The sequence below is a fragment of the Phascolarctos cinereus genome, unplaced genomic scaffold (genome assembly GCF_003287225.1).
Source record: "Phascolarctos cinereus isolate Bilbo 61053 unplaced genomic scaffold, phaCin_HiC Scaffold_1;HRSCAF=81, whole genome shotgun sequence".
In the NCBI taxonomy this organism is placed as follows: Eukaryota; Metazoa; Chordata; class Mammalia; order Diprotodontia; family Phascolarctidae; genus Phascolarctos; species Phascolarctos cinereus.
Window position 1 is genome coordinate 140,780,815 of NW_027555514.1, and position 21,181 is coordinate 140,801,995.

The following is a 21,181-nucleotide window of genomic DNA, read 5'->3' on the forward strand; positions in this document are numbered from 1 at the left end:
TCCAACTGGTAGAACAAGGGAATAAAGCTGGTACCATTTGTCTAGATTTTAGCAAAGTATGTGACAAAATCTCTCATGCTATTTTTGTGTACAAGATAGAGAGGTGTGGACCAGGTAATAGTGCAATTTGGTGGCATTCCAAAGAGTTGAATGGTCAGGCCCCATAAGCGGTCATCAATGGTTTAGTCATTAATAATTGGGGCAGTCAGGTGGCACAGTGGATAGAGGGCTGGGCCTGGAGGCCAGAAGACTCATCTTCATGAGTTCAAATCTGGCTTCAGACACTTCCTGGTTGTGTGACCCTGAGCAAGTCACTTAACGCTGTTTGCCTCAGTTTCTTCATTTGTACAATGATCTAGAGAAGGGAATGACAAGCCACTCCTGTATCTTTGCCAAGAAAACTCCAAAATGGGGTCGTGAAGAATCAGATATGACTGAACAATATTAATGATTTGATGTCAACTTGGTCTCTAGCCAAGAACTGGCATATGGCTCTGTACTGCTTACCACTTTTTAAAAAATCAATCAACAAGCATTTATTAAGCACCAACAAGTATTTATCAAGCACCTACTCAAAAGGGCAGGAACTGTCTTTTGTCACTTTTTGTATCCTTAGCTCTTAGAGAACACAGTGCCTGGCATATAGTAAGCATTTAATAAATATTTTTACTGACTGATTTACTATGTTCTTGGCACTGAGCTAGGTGCTGGGGATATAAAGAGAAAAATGAAACAGCCCCCAACTCCAAGGAATTTATAATCTTTTGGTGACTTGGATAAAAGCACTGAGTAGTATGTTTATAAAATCTGCAGATAACACAAATGTAGGAGGAATAACTCATACACTGGATTACTGAGTAAGGATTAAAAAAGACTTTGAACCCATAGTAGAGCAATGGGTCAAATCCAAAAAGATGATATCTAATAGGGATAAATTCAAAATCTTAGACTTGGACTAAAAAATTCAATTCTACATGGGAGTTGGGGCAGGTATAGCTATACAGAGGTTTGCCCAGAAAATGTCTGGAAGTTTTAATAGACTCAGTGAATCAGCATGGTGATATGGCAGCCAACGAAGCCAATGCAATCCGAGGTTGTGTGAAAAGAGGCAGAAGGTACAGGCGGAGATAGTGCCATAGAACTTTGCTCTAGTCGACATCTGGAAGGACATCTATAGCTCCCATTCAGTTCTGGGAACCACATTTTAGGGAAGGAACTGATAAGGTGGAGAACATCTAAAGAAGAGCAATGAAGACAGTGAAAAGACCTGAAACTCTTACCATACCGGCATCATCAGTTGAAGCAAATGAGGAAGTTTCGCTTGGAGAAAACTTAGGAGATAAGGACATAAGAGCTGGCTTCGAGGATCTGAAGAATTATTATGTGAAAGGGGAACAGACTTATTCTGTTTGTCCCAAGAGCTCAGAACTAGGAGCAATGGGTTGAAGTTGAAAAGAGACAAATTTAGGCTTGTTATAAAGAAAAACTTCTAATAATTAGAGTTATTCAATCCACTGGGCAGAATCACACTGTCTTCATGTAGTTGATGCTGAAACATCATTAGTATCATCCACTGTCAATATTTTCTTCTTTAAATCTGTCTCTCCCACAACCATGCTTCCTAAAGATAGTCTGACATGAATCAGGTCATTATTTTTACCCATTTAGGCCCTGGGCGGGCAAAGTGGCCGGCACAAGCAGCAAGAGCAACAGATGGACAAAGGGAGGAATGCAACAGGAAGTTTGGGTATGGTAGGTCTCAACATCTCAATTCAGCATTTCAATATGTATATTCCCAAAACAAGCAAACACTTTTTTCTAGTTTGACAAAAAACACCTGCTTCCAGGAATAAGATGGGGATCAATGGTGACATACATACGTGTTTTTTAAATACAGAGCTGAAAATCTGACTCAAACAATGGCCTAAAATACTTGCAAGTTAATAGACCAGTTCAGACCAGCAATGTTCGCTCTCTATGTCCACCCTGTCAGCTGAGCTATTCTTTTAAAGGAGAACGCTACGGAACCAGTGCCTTGCAGATATGGCAAAGATCCAGGGCCAAAAGAAAGCCATTCTCATTAGGATCACGCAAGTACATTAAAAGGTAATGAAGCAAAACCACGATAAAACCAAACACAATGTAGGTGTTGTGAAGCATTAAGAATCACAGAATAAAATAGTTAGGACTTCATCTAATCCAATTCTCATGTACTCACTAATGGTAGATATGAGATTCTCTGTAAGAGGATTAAACTTTTTGTGCTGTTCAAAAACTCCTAGGGACAGAGAACTCACCAAACCTCAAAGAAGCCCATCCTGCTTTGGGACTATTGAAACTACTGAGAACTTTTTATGTATGATGAACTGAATCCTGCCTCATGGGAATTTGTATCCACTGTAAAATGTAACCTTCCTCAGGAACTAAGACTCTTTTGTCTTTGTAAACTCAGAGTCTAGCACAGGAGTGGGGAACCTGTGGCCTCAAGGCCACATGTAGGTCCTCGAGTGTGGCCCTTTGACTGAATCTGAAGTTCAAAGAATACCCTTAATAAAAAAATAGCAAATGGCAATTGCTTGATAAATGACTGTCGGAATTTAACTGAATTGGTTCTGATTCTCCTGCTCTCAAGGTGCTCACACCCTAACGGGAAAGACAACACATATGAAATGTTTTAGCTCCAAGTGAGATGGAAGTCTCACAGTATTTAGTATGCAGTGGCAAAGCAAATGGTAATGCTTCTCCTTTAGTAATTTCCAATGATAAAAATCCTATCAGCTACTGATGTTGGTTGTAAGAACCTTCTTTTCCGGGTCTTCAGCTGTTGTTACAGCCCCTGCAGGAGCAGTTGCCAGGCTGCATCTCCATCTTTTCAGGAGAATAGGCTTCATGTAAAAATAATTTTAAAACTGAAAAGTGCTACACATTTATAAGGTTTAAAAAGGATGCTTTTCTTTCTCTCGTCAATGAGCATAAATGCAGCCACAATAGCTACAAATGGAAGCATATCCTTGTAGTGGAGTTAACTTCCATATTATAAGTACAGATTTCTGCTTAACTTGAATCCTTAGACAAACAATGGACAGGTTAACAGATCTGTTACTGTCAGCAATGCCCATTTACAATGTCCACCTTTTTGGGACATGAGTAGTTGTAAAAGGATGAAAAATTCAGTTCCTTCTAGATAACAAAATAATTCCTGGGTGCAAAAAAATTCAAGTACACTGGGAAAGTATTTTAGTGCATTAATGCGATAGTGATTTACTCCCTTGGAAGAAATCTGACTCAATATTTATAATCTGATGGAGAGTGATATACCTCTTTTCCAAGGGAAAGCTAGCAGATAAGATATGTCTGCCATTGTTTTCATGACTTCAATTTTTACATTTCGGTGCCATGAAGTATCAGCAAGTCTAAATAAGAATAATGGGATTTATAATTGCTGGAAGGGACTTTAAAGATCTAGTAACCCCTTATGCCTTCCCATTTTACAGATGAGGAAATAAGAAGCAGCAGAGTTGGGATTTGATCATGCTACAATTGTTGTTGTTTAATCGTTTCAGTTGTGCCTGACTTTTTGTGACCCCATTTGGCATTTTCTTTTTTTTAAACTTTTTTAAAAATTAATTTATTTTAATTTATCAACAATCACTTCCATAAGCTTTTGAGTTTTAAATTTTTCTCCCCTCCCTGCCTACTTCCCTCCCCAAGACAGTGCACAATCTGATATACGCTACACATATACTATATTCCTATTAAACATATTTTCACATCAGTGATGTTGTAAGAATTAGAACTGATAGGAGGAACCACCAGAAAGAAGAAACAAAACACAACAGAATAAAAAAACAGCAAAAAGTATGCTCTGATCTGCATCCAAACTCCATAGTTCTTTCTTTGGATGTGGATAGCACTTTCCATCATGAGGCTTTTGGAGATGTCTTAGATCCTTGTATTGCTGAGAAAGGTTAAGTCTATCAAAGTCAGTCATCGCTCAATGTGGCTGTTACTGTGTACAACATTCTCCTGGTTCTGCTCACTTCACTCAGCATCAAACCATACAAGTCTTTCCAGGTTTATCTGAAGTCTGCCTGTTCATCCTTTCTTATAGCACAATAGTATTCCATTACATTCACAGTTATGATTACTATCTGTGTCTTTCTCTCCACCCCCACCCCCCATTTATGCTTTTCTTTCTCCTTTTCCCTCTTCACTAATGTTTTGCTTTTGACCACCGCCTCCATCAGTTCCACCTCCCTTCTATTAGCCCCCTCTCTTTCCTTTTCCCCTTTTCCCTCCCACTGCCTATATGGCACGTTAGATTTCTATGCGTATCTGATTATATTATTCCCTTCTTGAGCCAAATCTGATGAGAGTAAAGTTCAAACAATGCTCATCTCCCTCCCTTCTTTCCCTGTGCTGTAATAGGTTTTTGTGCCTTTTCCTGTGATGCTGTAATTTACCACTGTCTGCCTCCTCCTTTCCTTTTCTCTCAGTACATTTTCTTAGTTAGATCAGATTAATTCACTTACTTGGATCATTTAACGCACTTGATTAGATTTTTTTCATCATTACATCAAAGTCAACATATACCCACCCCCTTTATGTATACCCCTTTAACTGTGGTGTAATAACAATACAGTTCTCAAGAGTTACAAGTGTCATCCTCCCTTGTAGGGAGTTTGTCCTTATTAATAACATGTTGTTTCTTTCTGTCCCGCTTACCTTTTTACATCTCTCTTGAGTCTTGTATTTGAAGATCAAATTTTCTGTTGAGCTCTGGTCTTTTAATCAGGAAGGTATGGAAGTCCTTTATTTCGTTGAATATCCATCTCCTCCCCTGAAAGATCATGCTCATTTTCGCTGAGTCCCATTTGGCATTTTCTTGGCAAAGATACTGGAGTAGTTTGCTGTTTCCTTCTAGGGTTGAGTGACCTGCCCAGGGTCACACAGCTAGGAAGTAATTGAGGCTAGATTTGAAGTCAACTAAAACCTCACCTTCTACAAGAAGGTTTTCTTGATCACCCTTAATTCTAGTGCCATCTTTCTGTTGATTATTTCAAATTTATCCTTTATATAGAATGTTTATACACAGTTATTTGCATATTCTTTCTCCCATTAGACTGTAAGCTCCTTGAAAGCAGGGATTGTTTGTTACCCCAGTGCTTAGCAGAGTCCCTGGCTACAAGAGGTACTTAATAAATATTTACTGAATGTCTATAGTTTGTACATTTGTTTTCTTTTTATTAGAATACTTCAAAGGAATCAAATCCTACACTTTAAATAAGCAATGGTAGGAAAACATATTAGCAACATTCTGGGTAGTAAAGAGAATAGTCTCCTTTTTCTGTCTGCCCATCTAAAATGAACTTTTATATCTATTTATCCCTAGATAGATATACATATACACGTATGTATACTTATCATAGCTTATACACGCATGTCATTTTTGTTTAAAATTGGTCTTTATTCAACACTTAAATGTAGGAGTTGTTCTCGGCTCTGTCCTAGACCCCGTTCTCTAAAGCCTCTGTCTTGGTTGCCTCATTAGCTCCCACGAATTGAACCATTATCTCACCACAGATACACAGATCCAAATCCAGCCTGACTTTCTCCCCTGAGCTTTAGTCCCATGCGGCCTGATCAACATCAAACTTCACAGGTCCGAAACTGAATGTTATCTTTCCTACTAAACCCCCCTTCTTTGAAATTTTCCCATTTCTGAAGGAGGCTCTACCACTCTTTGAATCTGCCCAGTTTATAACCTAAGCATTACCCTCAACTTGCCATTCTCCCTAATCCCACATTTTTAATCAGCTTCCAATCTTGCTCTTTCTACTTCCACAACATCTCTCAATGTGACTCCTTCTCTATACTTACAAGGCTATCTACCACCCAAGTCCCAGCCCTCATTACCTTTCAGTTAAATGATTGTGACAAATCTTAATTTGTCTCTTTGCCTCAAGTTTCTCCCTGTTCCAGTCTATCCGATACATTGCTGCCAAAGTAATTTTCCTTAGGTTTGGTTCCCACCATGTGACTCACCTACTCAAACAACTCTAGTGGCTTTCAGGATCAGATATGAACTATTCTATTTAGCTTTTCAATCTTTTCAAAACTTAGCCCCAACCTATTTTCCTTCTCCCTCACTCTGCTGTCCAGCCAAACTGGCTCTCAAGACACTATTTCCCATCTCCATGTTTTTGCACTGGCTGTATCCTCCCTCTGGAATATTCTCCTTCCCTACTTCTAACCTCAGAGACTCTACCTTTCTTTAAGACACAGCTCAAGCACCATGTACTACATGAAGCATTTTCTTGATCCTTCTGTCAGCAGTGGCTCTCCCAAACCACCTTGTACTTCAAATACTTCACATATATTTATATTTATTAACTTTACATTTATGCTAGGGTAGCTAGATAGCATAGAAGATAGCGTGCCATGCCTGGAGTCAGGAAGACTCATTTTCTTGAGTTCAAATCTGACCTCAGACACATATTAGCTGTACGATCCTGGTTAAGTCACTTAATCCTGTTTGCCTTAGTAAAATAAGCTGGAAAAGAAAAGGGCAAACCACTCTAGTATCTTTGCCAAGAGAACCCTAAATTGGGTCATGAAGGGTCAGATGTGACTGAGAACAACAAAAAATTATGCTGTTTTTATATATACTTGCTGTCTCCCCTTTTAGAATGTAAGCTCCTTTTGAGTAGGGATTGTTCCATTCTTTATACTTGGATCCCCAGCAGCATGGTGCCTGGTACATAGTAAGTGCTTAATAGTTAGCTGTTGATTGACTGATGTGGCAGGCATTCTTCTGGACATGGGAGATACAGCATGAAAGAAAAAGAGAAGGGCCAGTTTTGCTGTACCACAAAGTATAGGAGAGGCAATAATATACAAGGAAGCTAAAAAGGTAGGTTGTACCAGGTGATGAAGAGTTTTAACAGCTCAACAAAGGTGTTCATATTTGATCCTCTGACAATAAACGGGGGAGGCCAGAAGATTTTTTTTGTTGTTGTTGTTTTTTTTTAGTAGGAGAGTGACAAGGTCAGAGCGCCATTTGGGAAAAATCATTTTGGCGGCTGGAGAAGAGCAATGGAGAAACTGTTGGAATAATCTAGAAAAGAGGAGACAACGGCCTGAACTAAAGGGGAGATAACGGCCTGCACTAAGAGAGTAGCTGCCTCAGTAGACAACAGGGATGAAGTAAGAGACATGTTATGGAGGCAGAAATAGCAAGATTTGGCTATGAACTGGAGAAGAGGAATGAGAGAGAGTGAGAAGACTCTTATAACAGCCAGGTTATGAACCTGGGAGACCGCAAGAATGCCTATGGAGGAAGGCAGTGTTTGGGAGGAAAGATAAGTTCTCTTTCGGTCATGTAGACACATTAATCCATCTCGTCATTAAATTATTAAAAAAAATCAATAAATGTTTATTGAATAGTGCTCCTTCTGATGGTTACAAGTGTGTTCATGGGTAAAGTCATTTAACGTCTTTGATCCTCAGCAAAATGTGGAAAGTAATACCAGTAAGACTCACTTAGGTAAGACCAACTGGAGAGCTTTAAAGTGTGATAGCAAACTTTTTGTTTTTTAAGCGTACTTTTGGGGTAGCTAGGTGGCGCTGCTGATAGAGCACCGGCCCTGGATTCAGGAGGACCTGAGTTCAAATCCAGCCTCAGACACAGAACACTTACTACCTGTGTGACCCTGGGCAAGTCACTTAACCCCACTGCCTAGCCGAAAGAAAGAAAGAAAAAAAGAAAGAAAGAAAGAAAGAAAGAAAGAAAGAAAGAAAGAAAGAAAGAAAGAAAGAAAGAAAGAAAAAAAAGTGTATCTTTAACTTTTGTGACGCTCAAACAAGGATGTATATGAAACATTTTACAAATTCTAAAGCCTTATATGTTAGCTATTATGACGATGGTTATAAGCAAGGCATTGAGTTAGTCTGCTGTGATTCCTAAAGCCTCCCAGTTTTGACCTTCGTGAGCACTTGCTGCTGTAGTCCAATGCTTTATGGTCAAAGAAATACCTTTACATTGCAGAAAAATCTGATTCACAAGGTCGGCAATGATCTTATCAAAAACAGTGATTTCAGACGCAGAATGTTCACAAATTATCCCTTATTCTGAGTGATCCAAATCGGACATCCTCAAACAGGTGAAATCTGCTTTTACCTCAGGGCTGATTCACTTGGAAAGTGGCTCATGCAGCCCAAACCTCCAACACCGTAACTGATACAAAGAGGTGTTGGGTTACAAATGCAATGCCTTCTTCATCGAAGTGCCCTTTCTTCCTAACGGTTCATTCGTAGTGAGAGAAAAATCCCTAGACAATACTAAATTCAGATCCTGAATTTAAGTGAAGTCAGTACTTATAGGAACTTAGATCAGGAATTTAATTTCTGAAAAGAAAAGAGAGAGGGATAAAATTTTTCATGGCAGTGGATGAAGAAAAGAGAAGGGGTATGCTTTCTACAGTTATGGTTAACTCCCTCATTAGTACTTTTTCTTCATCACTCACATATACACACACAGAAAAGCTGCCCTTAAAAAGACTTAAAAAGCAATAGAGTCAGGAGCCCTCTCTTTAATCATTAAAGGAGTACTGGAAATAGTTATATCTTCTTTTCCCAGCTCAGTAAAAACAATTTATGCTGGATGAGAAGACAACTGAACGTCAGTTTTGTTGAGCTTGAATTTCTCACGGGGAAGGGTATGTAATTTGTCCAAGGGATAAAGATAGGTACAGACGTGGATAGAGGTACACCTGTGACTTTACCGATACAGGAAATTTCCTCTATGAAGGCACCAGGTCAGTATTTTCTTTGCAACTTACAATCTTAGAGCAGATGTTCTTAACTTGGGGGCCATGAATTCAGAAGTCACTCGTTTCACAAGCTGAGTCAGACGGGCTGTAAAGTCGAGTTCTGGGACTGAATACTGAAGGGAATGAACAGTGGTTCTTAACCTGGAGATTATGAACTTTAAAAAACTTTTTAAAATAACTATTTCAATATAATTGGTAACCCTATTTATTTTATGCATTCAAAAATATAATACTGAGGAGGTGTCCACAAGCTAAGCCAGACTAGAAAGGGGGTTCATGATAGAAAAAAAAAAGGTTAAGAACCCATGTTTTACAGTGTCCTACGGCACCGAGAGGTTAAGTAGCTTAAAAGGTCACAAAGCCACTAACTGTCAAAGACAGGACTCAAATTCAGTTTTTACTCTCAAGCTACCTCTCTAACCACTAAGCCATGCTGCCTCTCAATGGATCAAAATTATAGTTTTACTCACAGAGAAAAAAAGTCTTATGCTTCCTAAATCTTCTCATCCTGCTTTTTTTTGTTGGCATTATAAGTGTTGTCAAAAGGCAACATTCTAAATTTTGTGACAGCTGGACAACACTACATCCTGTTCAATATTCCTAAGACTTGTGTTATTTTGGTTCACAGAATGCCAAATCTTGAAAGCACTTCCAAGTACTTTCCAATCTCCTCTTTTGGAAGCTGATATATTTTTGGCTGGTAAATGGGGTAGTGAGTTTGCACTGAAGCTTCTGGAGAAGAGATAATTAAATCTAGCTCCTTAGTCTAGAGGTGGGGGACTACCAGGGTTGAACAGTATATACACTGCCAGTCAAAGTTTATGTATCAAATGTTTTTGCTCAATTTTTGTCACAAGGGAAGGTTCAATCTGGAGTAGGCTGGGCAATGACTGGGATATAAAGACAAAAAGTATTATGAAACACATTTTGAAAAAGAGAAATGGGTGAGAAGGAACACAGAATAGAGGATAGAAGGCTGTTCTCAGAATCAACAAGACCTGAGTTCAGTCCTATCTCTGTGTGTCCCAGGGCAAGTCCTTTATCTCTTAGTGTAGCAGGCAACTTCCTAAGACTATAAATCAGAGACACTCATCTACATTGGTAGGATGCCAACAGATCATGAACATTAAAATGAAAGGAAGTCATTGATGAATTTTAAGCAAGGTGGTGAAAAGGTCAGACCTGCCAAAGAGATACCTTTGCTCAGTAATACTCCTAGTATCAATATCCAACAAGGAATATACTTGCCAAAGGTGGCCAGGGTCATGAAGGATGACTTATACAGAAAACATAAACTAATTGCCACAATCTGAAGTCCAAAATAGCCCCAAAATCACCTTAGCCAGTAAAAACTAGATCTCTCTGCCAAAAGGTGACAGAGACATGGTAGCCAAGGACAATATCAGTTTTGAATACAAACTTCTTTGCAAAACATTATGGAAGATTACAAGCAGCACTGTCTCACACAACAGCGAACAAGAAATGGAAAGGAAAACACACTTGCAGAAAACTCAGCTTAGAACCCCAATGAACCAGATCATTCCAAGAACCTCTCAATATGCAACACAATGATGTGAAACAGAAACAGATCTGACAGCATTTCCATTGCAATGACTTCTGACCATTTGTGACAGCTAAGCCATCATACTTGGACTCCAATACCTCAATACCCAGTATGCTCTGGGGAAATGGACATAGTAAAGTAGAGAATGAAAGTATGAAGAGTGTTTGGATCCGATTAAATAAAGACAGGAGGAAATTCATCCTGCAGGCAGCATAATTTTCAAGGAAACACTCAGGGAACAATTTTCAAGGTATCCCATAGGGGGAAAATTTCCAAATGAATGGGAAAGATCATGGATGACATTACTACCATAAAAAAGGTAATTTAGAAGATATCTCTGTCCGTATGTTCACTTTTTCATCTTTATAAAATCTTTACAAGAATAGTCTCTGCTTATATTGAGGGCATCCTTGAGGAAAACACTGGAAATGGAATAAGCAGGGTTTCACAAATAATTCTTTATAGTAGACTACATCTTCAGAGTCACTTAATTGACAGAGACGTAGAGAACATGAGATTCCGTGTCTATTGCCTGCATGTTTTAAAACAGCAGCTGATTTAGTGGAATAAGACACAACCCGAAATTTGCTCCTCTAATAAAGTGTCTCCTAGGCAGATGTTTTGATCAGACAAATTTCCTCAACAGATACAAAATACAGAGTTAATTTTGTTCAGTGCTCTCCTGATAATCGATCAAGCAAGGTACACACATATGAGAAAGGTGTTTGCACAGACCCTCTTCTGTGAAAATGACCAAGATACAGGTATTAAAGAAGGATTTCTTATATACAACCACATTCTCCAGAGTTTCCTGTTCATGAATGACATTATACTAACAGCATAAAATCCTGGAATACTCCAAGACCTTGCCCATGAGATACAAAACCACTCAAAAAGAGATAGGCCTGGGGAAGCTAGGTGGCGCAGTAGATAGAGCACCGGCCCTGAAGTCAGGAGGACCTGAGTTCAAATACGGCCTCAGACCAAACACTTGACACTTACTAGCTGTGTGACCCTGGGTAAGTCACTTGACTCCGATTGACTTAAAAAAAAAAAAAGAAAAAAGAGATAGGCCTAGCAATTCACATAGGAACAAACAAATGAATAACCACCACCGACATGCCGTTGGATGAGGAGCTCAAAGAGTTTGTCCATCAGTACAGAGCTCTTGGCTAGCAGGCACTGCAGACGGGTAGTGAATAGGGCACAGAACTGCAGAGGAGCAAGAGAGTAGGCTAGATGTCATTTGGGAAATTTCTCAGCACTTCCAAAGATTCCAACATGCTCTCTGTTGGAAAAACACATCTTTTTTATACTAATATTCTAGTAAAGCTATACAATTATAAATTATGTCACAAATTGCAGGTGACCCAAACACAATGGAAAAGCCATATGGTGGGTATAAGTAACTAGAAACCTATCAATTATGATCTGTGTATGAGATGTAGGATAAATGACATCAACCAGGACATGTATGAATGAGGAAAAAAATTGTTGTGTAGTAAGAATGACGGTTAACATGTAGACAGCTCGAGTATTCAGTGGTACAAAATAACAGCTAGCATTTATATAGTGTTTTAAGGTTTGCAAAGCACTTTATGTTATGTTATCTCATTTGCTCCTCATAATAACCTTGTTGCTGTTATTACCTATATTTTAAAATGAGGAAACAGGTTAGATGATTTGCCACACAGTGAGAAAGTGTTTGAAGCTGGATTTGGACTCAGGTCTTCTAGACTGTAGATCCAGGGCTCTATTAAAATATCAAAGGGTGCCCAAAGAAGGTCTCTAGCATTCTGAGTAGATTTCCTAAGAAAGATTTATGGAAAGACATGATGAAGAATTGCTGGAAGAATTGCACAGACGGATCTCAAGCAACACTGGTAGGTGAGGGATACACTGAAATAACCTTTCTAATGCCACTTTCACATCTGGATATACTTCAGTGAAGATAACTACACCCAGTCTGAGTAAACAGTGCTCATTTTTGGCAAGTTACAAAACAGACAACTCTTACAATGAAATACTTAAATTTACAGGGATAAAGGGAGTAGATCAACGATTCCCTTAGTATGCTTTATCTAACACTGAGGTATTGGAAGAGATTTTTGAATTGGAGACCTACTGTTCTCAAAGTCTTGACTGTTTTGGGTGTCTCTCCAATCAATCACCGAAATCAGGGAGCATTTATCTACTAGATATATCTGTGAGACTTGTCAAACTAACATTACAATACAGATATCCTCAATCCAGGCCCTATCTTAGGAGACCAACCGGTTTCTACACCTGTAGAGCTACTGTAAAACAGACCTATCCTCCCAATCCTTGACTTATAAGCAGGAAAAAAACAAAACAAAACAATACCCAAATCTTCTAACTGCTTATCAGAACAGCAGAGAATGTAACAATTTCATATAAGGTGATGAGGCTGTGATAGTCACCTTCAAGTCCCATGAGGCTATTTGCCTAATAAGGCCCAAGATGGATGCCTGACCCTTTCCCCTATTCCCTAGGCACCACCCTGGGGAGAAGTCCAGTCCATGTCCCCATCCTCTGGTTTTAGTGGATATTTTTCCTATATTTGACAGGGCTAATACTGGCAGCAAGCAATATTTTCCTTGGGATGAAACTTTTTTCCTTGGGACTATATCTCAGAAGTGATAAAACAGCTGAATGGGAAAATATGATTGCTTCTACATAAATTTGTTTACAAATTTCCTGGAATATGGTTCTTCTGCCAAGTCAGATGACCTGTGTACACAACAGAAATCTGTGAAGAACCTAAAATGTTTTAGTAAAACAAGAGTATGTTTCTTTTGGATGAAGCAATGTTTTATCTTTATACTTCTAGTAATTATCTATAAATAGAACATGATGGTCCAGTGAGGTGCACATTTCTAGGTAGTTTTGTTTTAGAGAAAACACTGAAATACAACAGTATAAAAAGTCAAGTTATTCTTTTTACATTCAAACATGCACAGAAAGTTACCATCTGAAGTCTTCTTTAACTCAGTTTTCAGTTTTTCCACATTTTCCATTAGTTTTTTATTTTCTGTATCTGTCATCTGTTCATCTCCCTTGCCAGTTTTCTCCAATGCCTATTACAAAATAATTTTGTAAGAAATTAATGTTCACTGGAATTATGGTGATTTTTTTCTCTCCAGGGAAATGGACATTGGGCAGACTACCTGAGTAGATCCATTTTAAATTACTGGCTACAATCTAGCTGAAGCATCCTGAAATGAGAAAGGTGAGTCTTTATCAAATTAAATTCCATCTTCAAAGGGAATATGAAGATGAAAAATCTGAATCCAAAACATTAGGTGACTAACACTATTAAAGAAACAATTCTTTTGTGCCTTGCACAAAGTAGCAGGTACTAATGTTTAGCTGCTCAATTATCTAGCTAATGTTACTAGTAGTTCTAATAAAAGTATATAATCATGACCTTTAAGTAAACAAATGGTAACAGAAAGCCCTTCTATACTGAACTACTTTTACACGTGGCATTTGGAAAACTCTGACTAAATCTTATGTGAATGTCCTAAATTATTTTTACTCAATATTAGCATTAGCAGTTCAAATCGTGTTAAAAAAATTAAAATGAGAGTCCTCAAGATAATAATTTCTCTTAATTTAATTAATCTAAGACAGGAAAAAGGAATCAGGTTAAATAACTTCAAAGTTAAAACATCTGACTGAAGCAACAAAATTAAACAAAACAAAAACAAAAAAGGTAACACACAAAAAGCATGGGGCCAAGGCTCACAACCTCTATATCTGAATAGAAAGTATTAGAAGTACAGATATGAAAATCTGACCTATTTTTTTTTTTTGGTGAGGCTACTGGGGTTAAGTGACTTGCCCAGGGTCACACAGCTAGTAAGTGTTAAGTGTCTGAGGCCGGATTTGACCCCCTAGCTGCCCCCTAGCCTATTTCTTACAGGAGATATACCAATGTAATTTCAAGGTTACCAAAAGATGATAAAGCAAAGTTATTACATAAGAAATGAAATAACAAAATGCTAAGATACATTGCTCACATAAAAGAAAGTGCAGTCAACTTGACAATGCTATCTCACATAGAATAATATAGTCTGGCAGAGTAAATGGCCATTAATTGGGCTAAACAAATTGTGGTATATCAGTGTAGTGGAATTATTACTGTGGTTCAAGAAGTGATGGGTATGATACATACAAAGACATGTAAAGACTGAGACAAAAAAGCCAAAATATATAATGATTTCAACAACAGAAACAAGAATGCTGCAGAATTGCAAACAAGACTGATTTTAAAGAAGAGATATGAAAAGATACTTCTATCCCACCCTTTTATAAATTGGGACACTGCATAGATTTTCAGACTTTTTCAACATATTTATCAGTTTTGCAGATTTTCTCTCTCTTTTTTTTTTTCTTTAAAAATATCTGTTATATGGACGGCTCTCTGGCAGGGGAAGAGGAAGAGATAATGGGGAAAATTTTAGTGATGCAAAAAAACTAGAAAAGATCATCAATACAATTAATTTTTTAAAAATTTAAAGCACAATATGGTTTGTGGAGGTGGTCCAGGAGAGGTGCAAACCATGCCAAACTGTACAAAATAATTTCCAATAGACTGCAAGTAATTACAAGGTTGAGAACTTCCTTTTCTACCCCAAGCAGATCCAGCTATAAAAAGCTAAGTTCACAGAGAAAAAGGAAAGTCCTAATGAACCTCCATGTGTACCTTACAAATCTTATCAGAGAAAACAGGTTCTTATATTTCAACTGCTATGTGAGGGATTTTCCTATCCTGGCAGATTATTTTCGTTTTAAGAAGAATTGGAGGGGCAGTTAGGTGGCGCAGTAGATAGAGCTCCAATTTTGGAGTCAGGAGGACTTGAGTTCAAATACTAGCTGTGTGACCCTGGGCAAGTCACTTGACCTCATTACCTAGCCAAAAAGAAAAAAAGAGAGAGAAGAGTTGGTAAAATCTTCTGGTTGTTATTTCCTTATCTAAGCATAGGGGGTGGGGGGCAAGGAGGGATCACTGAGCTATTGGAATGTTTGTATTGGTCTTACTAGCATCGTTATGTCATTTACTTAGAAATACTGGGAATTGCATCAGTTTTATAAATAAGAGCTGGGATTTTTCACTATTGTACCTACTTGACCTAACCTAACTCAAGGAGAAAGGGTGCCCATTATGTGTTATCTGGGTACCATTGAATTTGATGCTGGATATAGGTCAGTCTGCAGTCTTAAAAATTAACATACATAAGTAAAAGGGCAAACTTTTATTTTTCCATTCACTTGGTCCTCAATTAGTCTTAGGATCAAAATATAGCAAAACTGAAAGCCCCTGACCCCACCCCAACCTGAAAACAGTTAAACGCAAAGGCTGACCTTTATTCATATCTCTTCACGATTCACAGAATTTTAGAGCAAGAGCTCTTAGAGAACATTTGCCCTGAATGTTCATATGATAACAGATTCTAAAGCAAGAAAGTATCTTAGAGATTACCTAGTCCAGTGCCTTCAGTCTGCAGGTGAGGAACCTGAGGCACTTTCCCAAAGTCACAGAGCTACCAAGTGCCAAAGGAACAACGAAAACGAAAATGATCTAGGATTATGGGGCTCTACATTTCACCCAAAATTAATAAGTTGTGAATTTTAATTCTTCATCTTCAAATAAGAAAAATATACACTTTGGGAACAATTTAGTACACAAAGCTATTTTGTCCAATTCATGTCTCTGCTGGGGAACATAATTTAGTCCACAAACAGCACTGACTGAATAACAGTGGCAGGGTGGGAAAGGCCACTGGACAGTGGAACACATGCCACTATGAGGCTATCTGCAACAGCACATCAGTATATGAGTAGAGTACTTGATTATGGTATGGGCCCACAAACTCCAACTAACTCAGCTTAGGGTGGGTAGACTGCTTAATTCCTTTTATTATTTGTTGCTTTATTATTATCCATCATATTCAGTGATTGAAGAGGGAAATGACATTAATAACAGACTTCATCAACTTTTTAAATTTTGAGAACCCTTTTGTGATATGAACAGATCTCACACGACTGTAAGCAGTTGCATCATTATTTGCTGTTTATGAAAATTCATAATGAAAAGTTACTATGAATTCAGTAAACACTTTTTAATGGATTTGTATCTTATTATTCTCAATATCTATCGATATTTGACAGTAACAAATTAATGTGTGAAACATATTTACCCAGCCTCAAAAGGTATGTTTCTTTATTTATGGGTTTTGAATATAAATTCATACTACCCCTAGCACAATTACCCACAGTCCCCCAGGGGCTGGATCCCACAGACAGAGAAACACTGGTACAGTGCATAATTTTCTGCCTGAGCTAATCTAGCTCAAGGAGAAACAGTGAGAACAAACTAATACAAAGGGAGGGCCCAAGAGCTTGGGAGAGAAAATAGTATAAGACAATTTTATTTTTCAGACACTTCTTACTAATGATTTTTGAGGAAATGGACCTATAATTTCAGAAGTATGGCACATTCCTAGTGTGAAAGCTTCTTTTACCAATGCATAACAACAACTCATCTATAAATGAGAGGTTAAATGATCTGCCCTTGGTACCACTCAACCATATATCAGAGGCAAGATTTGCATTCAGGTCCTTCTGCCTTCTAGGCCAGTTTCCTACTGACTATGCCACATTGCCTCTCATTAATAAATCAGAAAAAGAAACAAATTATTCTTTTTTGCTGACAAAAAAAAAATTCCTGAACACACCTTGGAAACATTCAGTTTTTTACAAAGTGGATTCGCCATAAGTCATTGGGGGGATGTGAGGGATGATGAAAAAAGAATAATAAATACCTGTTTTAGCCTTTCATTCTCTTCCATATATTTTTTGGCAGCCTCATTGTTACTGTCTGCTTGAATTTTCAGCACTCCTTTGATTCCCAACTCTTTGGCCAGTTGAGTAATGAGGGTAACCAGACGTCGCAATACACTAAGAAAAATTCAAGTAATTGCAGTCTCATAATTGGGACAAATACTTGTCCTGCGAGTCATATGCAGAGAAAGAAATTGTTGAAATTGAAGAAATTGTTACTTTTGATATAAATATTTGCACACTAATAAAAGTGGCTTTTATTACACAACTAGAAACATTCTGAAACCCCAAAGTACAAGGAAAAAAGGGTGGGAAAGAAAGGAGGATAAACTCTCAGAGGGCTTACAACAATGCCAACAGAAAAATCTATCTATTTATCTATCAATCAATCAACTTGCTCCTTGATACACTTTTAAAAAGGAAGATTACATATAGTTGTAACACAGTTCTGTGATTATTAATAGTGCCCAGAAGTTTTGCTAGCAGGTTATAATACTATAGAGTGCTTACGGGCCAACAACCAGCTAGAACTCAGTATTTATGTAGCATGTGGCCAGGGGCAAATTTCTGACTCAGTTCTCCTTTCTTTTATACTTCTTCTTTCCTTTTAGTACCTTCTCTTTCAGGCTCCCTCATATGTTCCCATATTTCCCTTTCCCTCTCCCCAGCCCCTACCTTGATCAGACCCATTCTTTTGAGCATTATCCCAACTTACTCTTCCTTCAGTTTTATATGTGACAAGGAGGTGGTCCCTCCCTTCACAAAGATGATCCCACTAAAAGTATTCTTGATCTCACCCCCATTCTGTATTCTTCAGCAGACTGTCCTCTCAATTACTCCACTTTTTCTAAACTTCAACTTCTTCTTGTATACTGGTTCCTTTCCTGGTACCTTTGAAAATGCTTCAGTCTCACCAATCCTTAAAAAATTTCCATTTGACCTCATTATCTCTGCAAGGCTTCATCCTGTCTTTCTCTTCCCTTTCTCAGCCAAATTCTTGAAAATTGCTGTTTACACTTGCTGCCTTCACTTCCCCTCCTCACTCACTCCTCAACTCTTTGCAATTTCACCACTAAAATGAAACTGCTCTTTCCAAAGTCACCAGTGAGATGAGCTTTTCTCATTTCTCATCGTTCTTGAACTTTCTGCTGCATATGACATTGCTGACCCCCCCCCCCAAATACTTTCCTCTGCTTCTCCTCTTCCCTGTGTGACTAATGCTTCTCAATCTCCCAATGGTAATCTCATCAGCTCCCATGGGTTTAATTACCATCTCTATGCAGAAGACTACTGAATCTATATAACTAGTCTTAGGCTTTCTCTTGGGCTCCAGTACTACTTTACCAAATCACTATTTCAAAACTATTTCAAATTGGAAGTCCCATAGGCATTACGGTTTTCCTAAAACCCATGCTTTTTATGAACTTCCCTATTTCTGTTGAGTTATTGTCATTTTTCTAAGCTCTCATGTTCACAACACTGGCATTATCTTCATCTCCTCATTCGTACTCATCTTATATATTCAATCATGGTGGTCAGATCTTATCATTTCTTTCTTTGTATCATTGCTCATGTCACCCACTTCTCATCACTCAGAACAGCTACCACCTTAGGTTTAGTGCCTCATTACCTCTCACTCTTCCTAATTGGTCTCTGCCTCAAATCTCTCCTCCAGAGAGCTACAAAAGTCTATTCCTTAAGTACAGATCTGACAATATCAAATCCTCTTCTACCCCACCCTGGGGGGGGGCAATAAACTTCACTGGCTCCTAATAGCCTTTAGAATAAACTACAAATTCCTCAGTTTCACTTTTAAAGCCCTTCACAACCAGGCCCCAATTTATTATAAATGATTCCCCTTCCTACACTCTATGGTCCAGCCAAACTGATTTTCTAGCTATTTTTCTCACATGGCTCCCCCTTCCCCAACTCTATGCCTCTGTATTAGGCATTACCCTCGACTGCCTTCCTGCCTCACCCCCCCCCCCCCCCCCGCCTCTTAGAAGCCTTTCCTTCCTTCAAGACTCAGCTAAAGTACCATCTTCTACATTAAGCCTCTTTTTATCCTCCCAACTTCTGGTGATCTTTCTCTCCAAACTACCTTGTATTTATTCTGTATGCATTTTTACATATGTACATTCTATCTCCTCTGAGAGAGTATAAAATCCTTGAGAGAACGGATTGGTTCATTTCAGTCTTTGTATACCTAAAGCCTAGTGAAGTGCCTAGATTATAGTTAGTACTTATAAATGCTTGTTAATTGATGGATATGGATAATGCCCACATCCCCGGCCCCATTAGCATCCCATCACAACTCATCTGTCTAGTATCTCATTACTGCAAGTTATATTAAGTGACCAGCAAGTCAAGCTGTGCTGCTAATAGGTGATAAAAACTTCACCTATTATCTCTCAGATAACATCTGTATTTCAGTAGTGCTCTAAAGCACATGAAATCAAAAACAATGTAGATTGGGGGAATTTCAGGTAGTGCCACAGAGCCAGTGAAGGCTGCTTCTTGGGACACACTTGAGAAGGTAGCCCCATGCTGCGTGGACTGGCTTTTCACTTAAGGAAGCTTCCTCTACAGATGCTGTAACCTTGGTCCTGGTGCAGCCAGCCACACCTACTCAATGAAGACATCTGGAATTTTAGGAACCAAGAACAATGGCTAGGAATCCAATTCTTAATTCAGTACATATATTCTGCAATTTACGTATGGCGGTGGATTTCTTTGGTGAAGCCACAGTGTGACAAAGAATGGTTTAATGGGAAGATGGGAAAAACTACTGGGTTTTTTTGGGGGGCAGTTCTTTTTAAAGTGTGCCTTTTACTTACAGCCAGAGAAATAAGGAGAATCCAGAAATGTAAAGGTTCCTTTGTGCTCTAAACAGTTTCATCTGTACATGTTCATAAGCACTGGGATTGCTACTTGAACTCTTTTCAGGCCCATGACTGATAGAGTACTTCCTCACTTCTCTCATAGCATCTACAAAAGAAAAAAATTTGTTGCTTTACACAAAGATAAAAAATTCAAAAATGTCTTAGATTTATTCACCATTTTATTTGGGAGTCTGTAGAGCTTATAAAGCTCTTGGAGGGTAGGAATTGCACTGTCTCATTTTTCTCTCTATCATAACTTCCAAGTGCCATATGCTCAACAGATGCTAGGGGAATGACTTTTGGTGTCATTTGAATGCCAAAGCACTTAACGGCCTGCACCGCTCATTTGTCACTTCTATTTACTATCTGACATTGTTTGGCATCTTTTAATATGACTGGGTTCTGTTTCCCCATACAAATAACTTCCAAAGTATCAGAGGACCCTAACACCAAAAAGAGAACAGGTTTCATCTAAATAAAAAAACATGGGGTGGCATCATCTGTTTTGGCTTACCTTTAAGTCTGAATTAAACATTTAAACTCTATATTAATAAAGTTCTCTTACTCAGGTCAATTGTGATTTCAGAGGACTGATGATGATGATGATGCATGCCACCCACCTCCTTGAGAGAAAGGTGATGGACTCAAGGTACAGAATAAGACATCTATTTTTCAGATATGCCCAATACAAGAATTTGTTTTGCTTGATTATGCATATCTGTTCTAAGGTTTTCTTTTACTATTTTTAAAAAAATTTTTGCATCTGTGTTTAATCTTTTTAAAAATTTTTATTTATTTATTTTTTAGGCAATTGGGGTTAAGTGACTTGCCCAGGGTCACACAGCTAGTAAGTGTCAAGTGTTTAGTCTGAGGTTGGATTTGAACTCAGGTCCTCCTGACTTCAGGGTAGTGCTCTTTCCACTGTGCCACCTAGCTGTCCCTTTTATTTTACTTTTTAAAAAATTGGTGGGAAAAATAGGTGGAAGAAAAAAAAATAGATTTGTATTAGCTGAAAAAGTTAAATTTGAAAAAAGAGA

The 21,181-nt window shown here is 38.3% G+C and overlaps 1 protein-coding gene across 1 annotated transcript in view; it reads right to left on the bottom strand.

Annotated features, from left to right (window-relative positions):
* The window catches only part of BCAP29 (B cell receptor associated protein 29), a 69,186-nt gene that overhangs the window by 36,442 nt on the left and 11,563 nt on the right, over positions 1-21,181 (bottom strand). The window contains exons 4-6 of the mRNA XM_020984588.2: positions 20,100-20,250; positions 17,244-17,379; positions 13,385-13,493 (exon numbers count right to left, since the gene is read on the bottom strand). Coding sequence (XP_020840247.1) covers positions 13,385-13,493; positions 17,244-17,379; positions 20,100-20,250 — 396 coding nt within the window. The remainder of the gene's footprint in view (positions 1-13,384; positions 13,494-17,243; positions 17,380-20,099; positions 20,251-21,181) is intronic.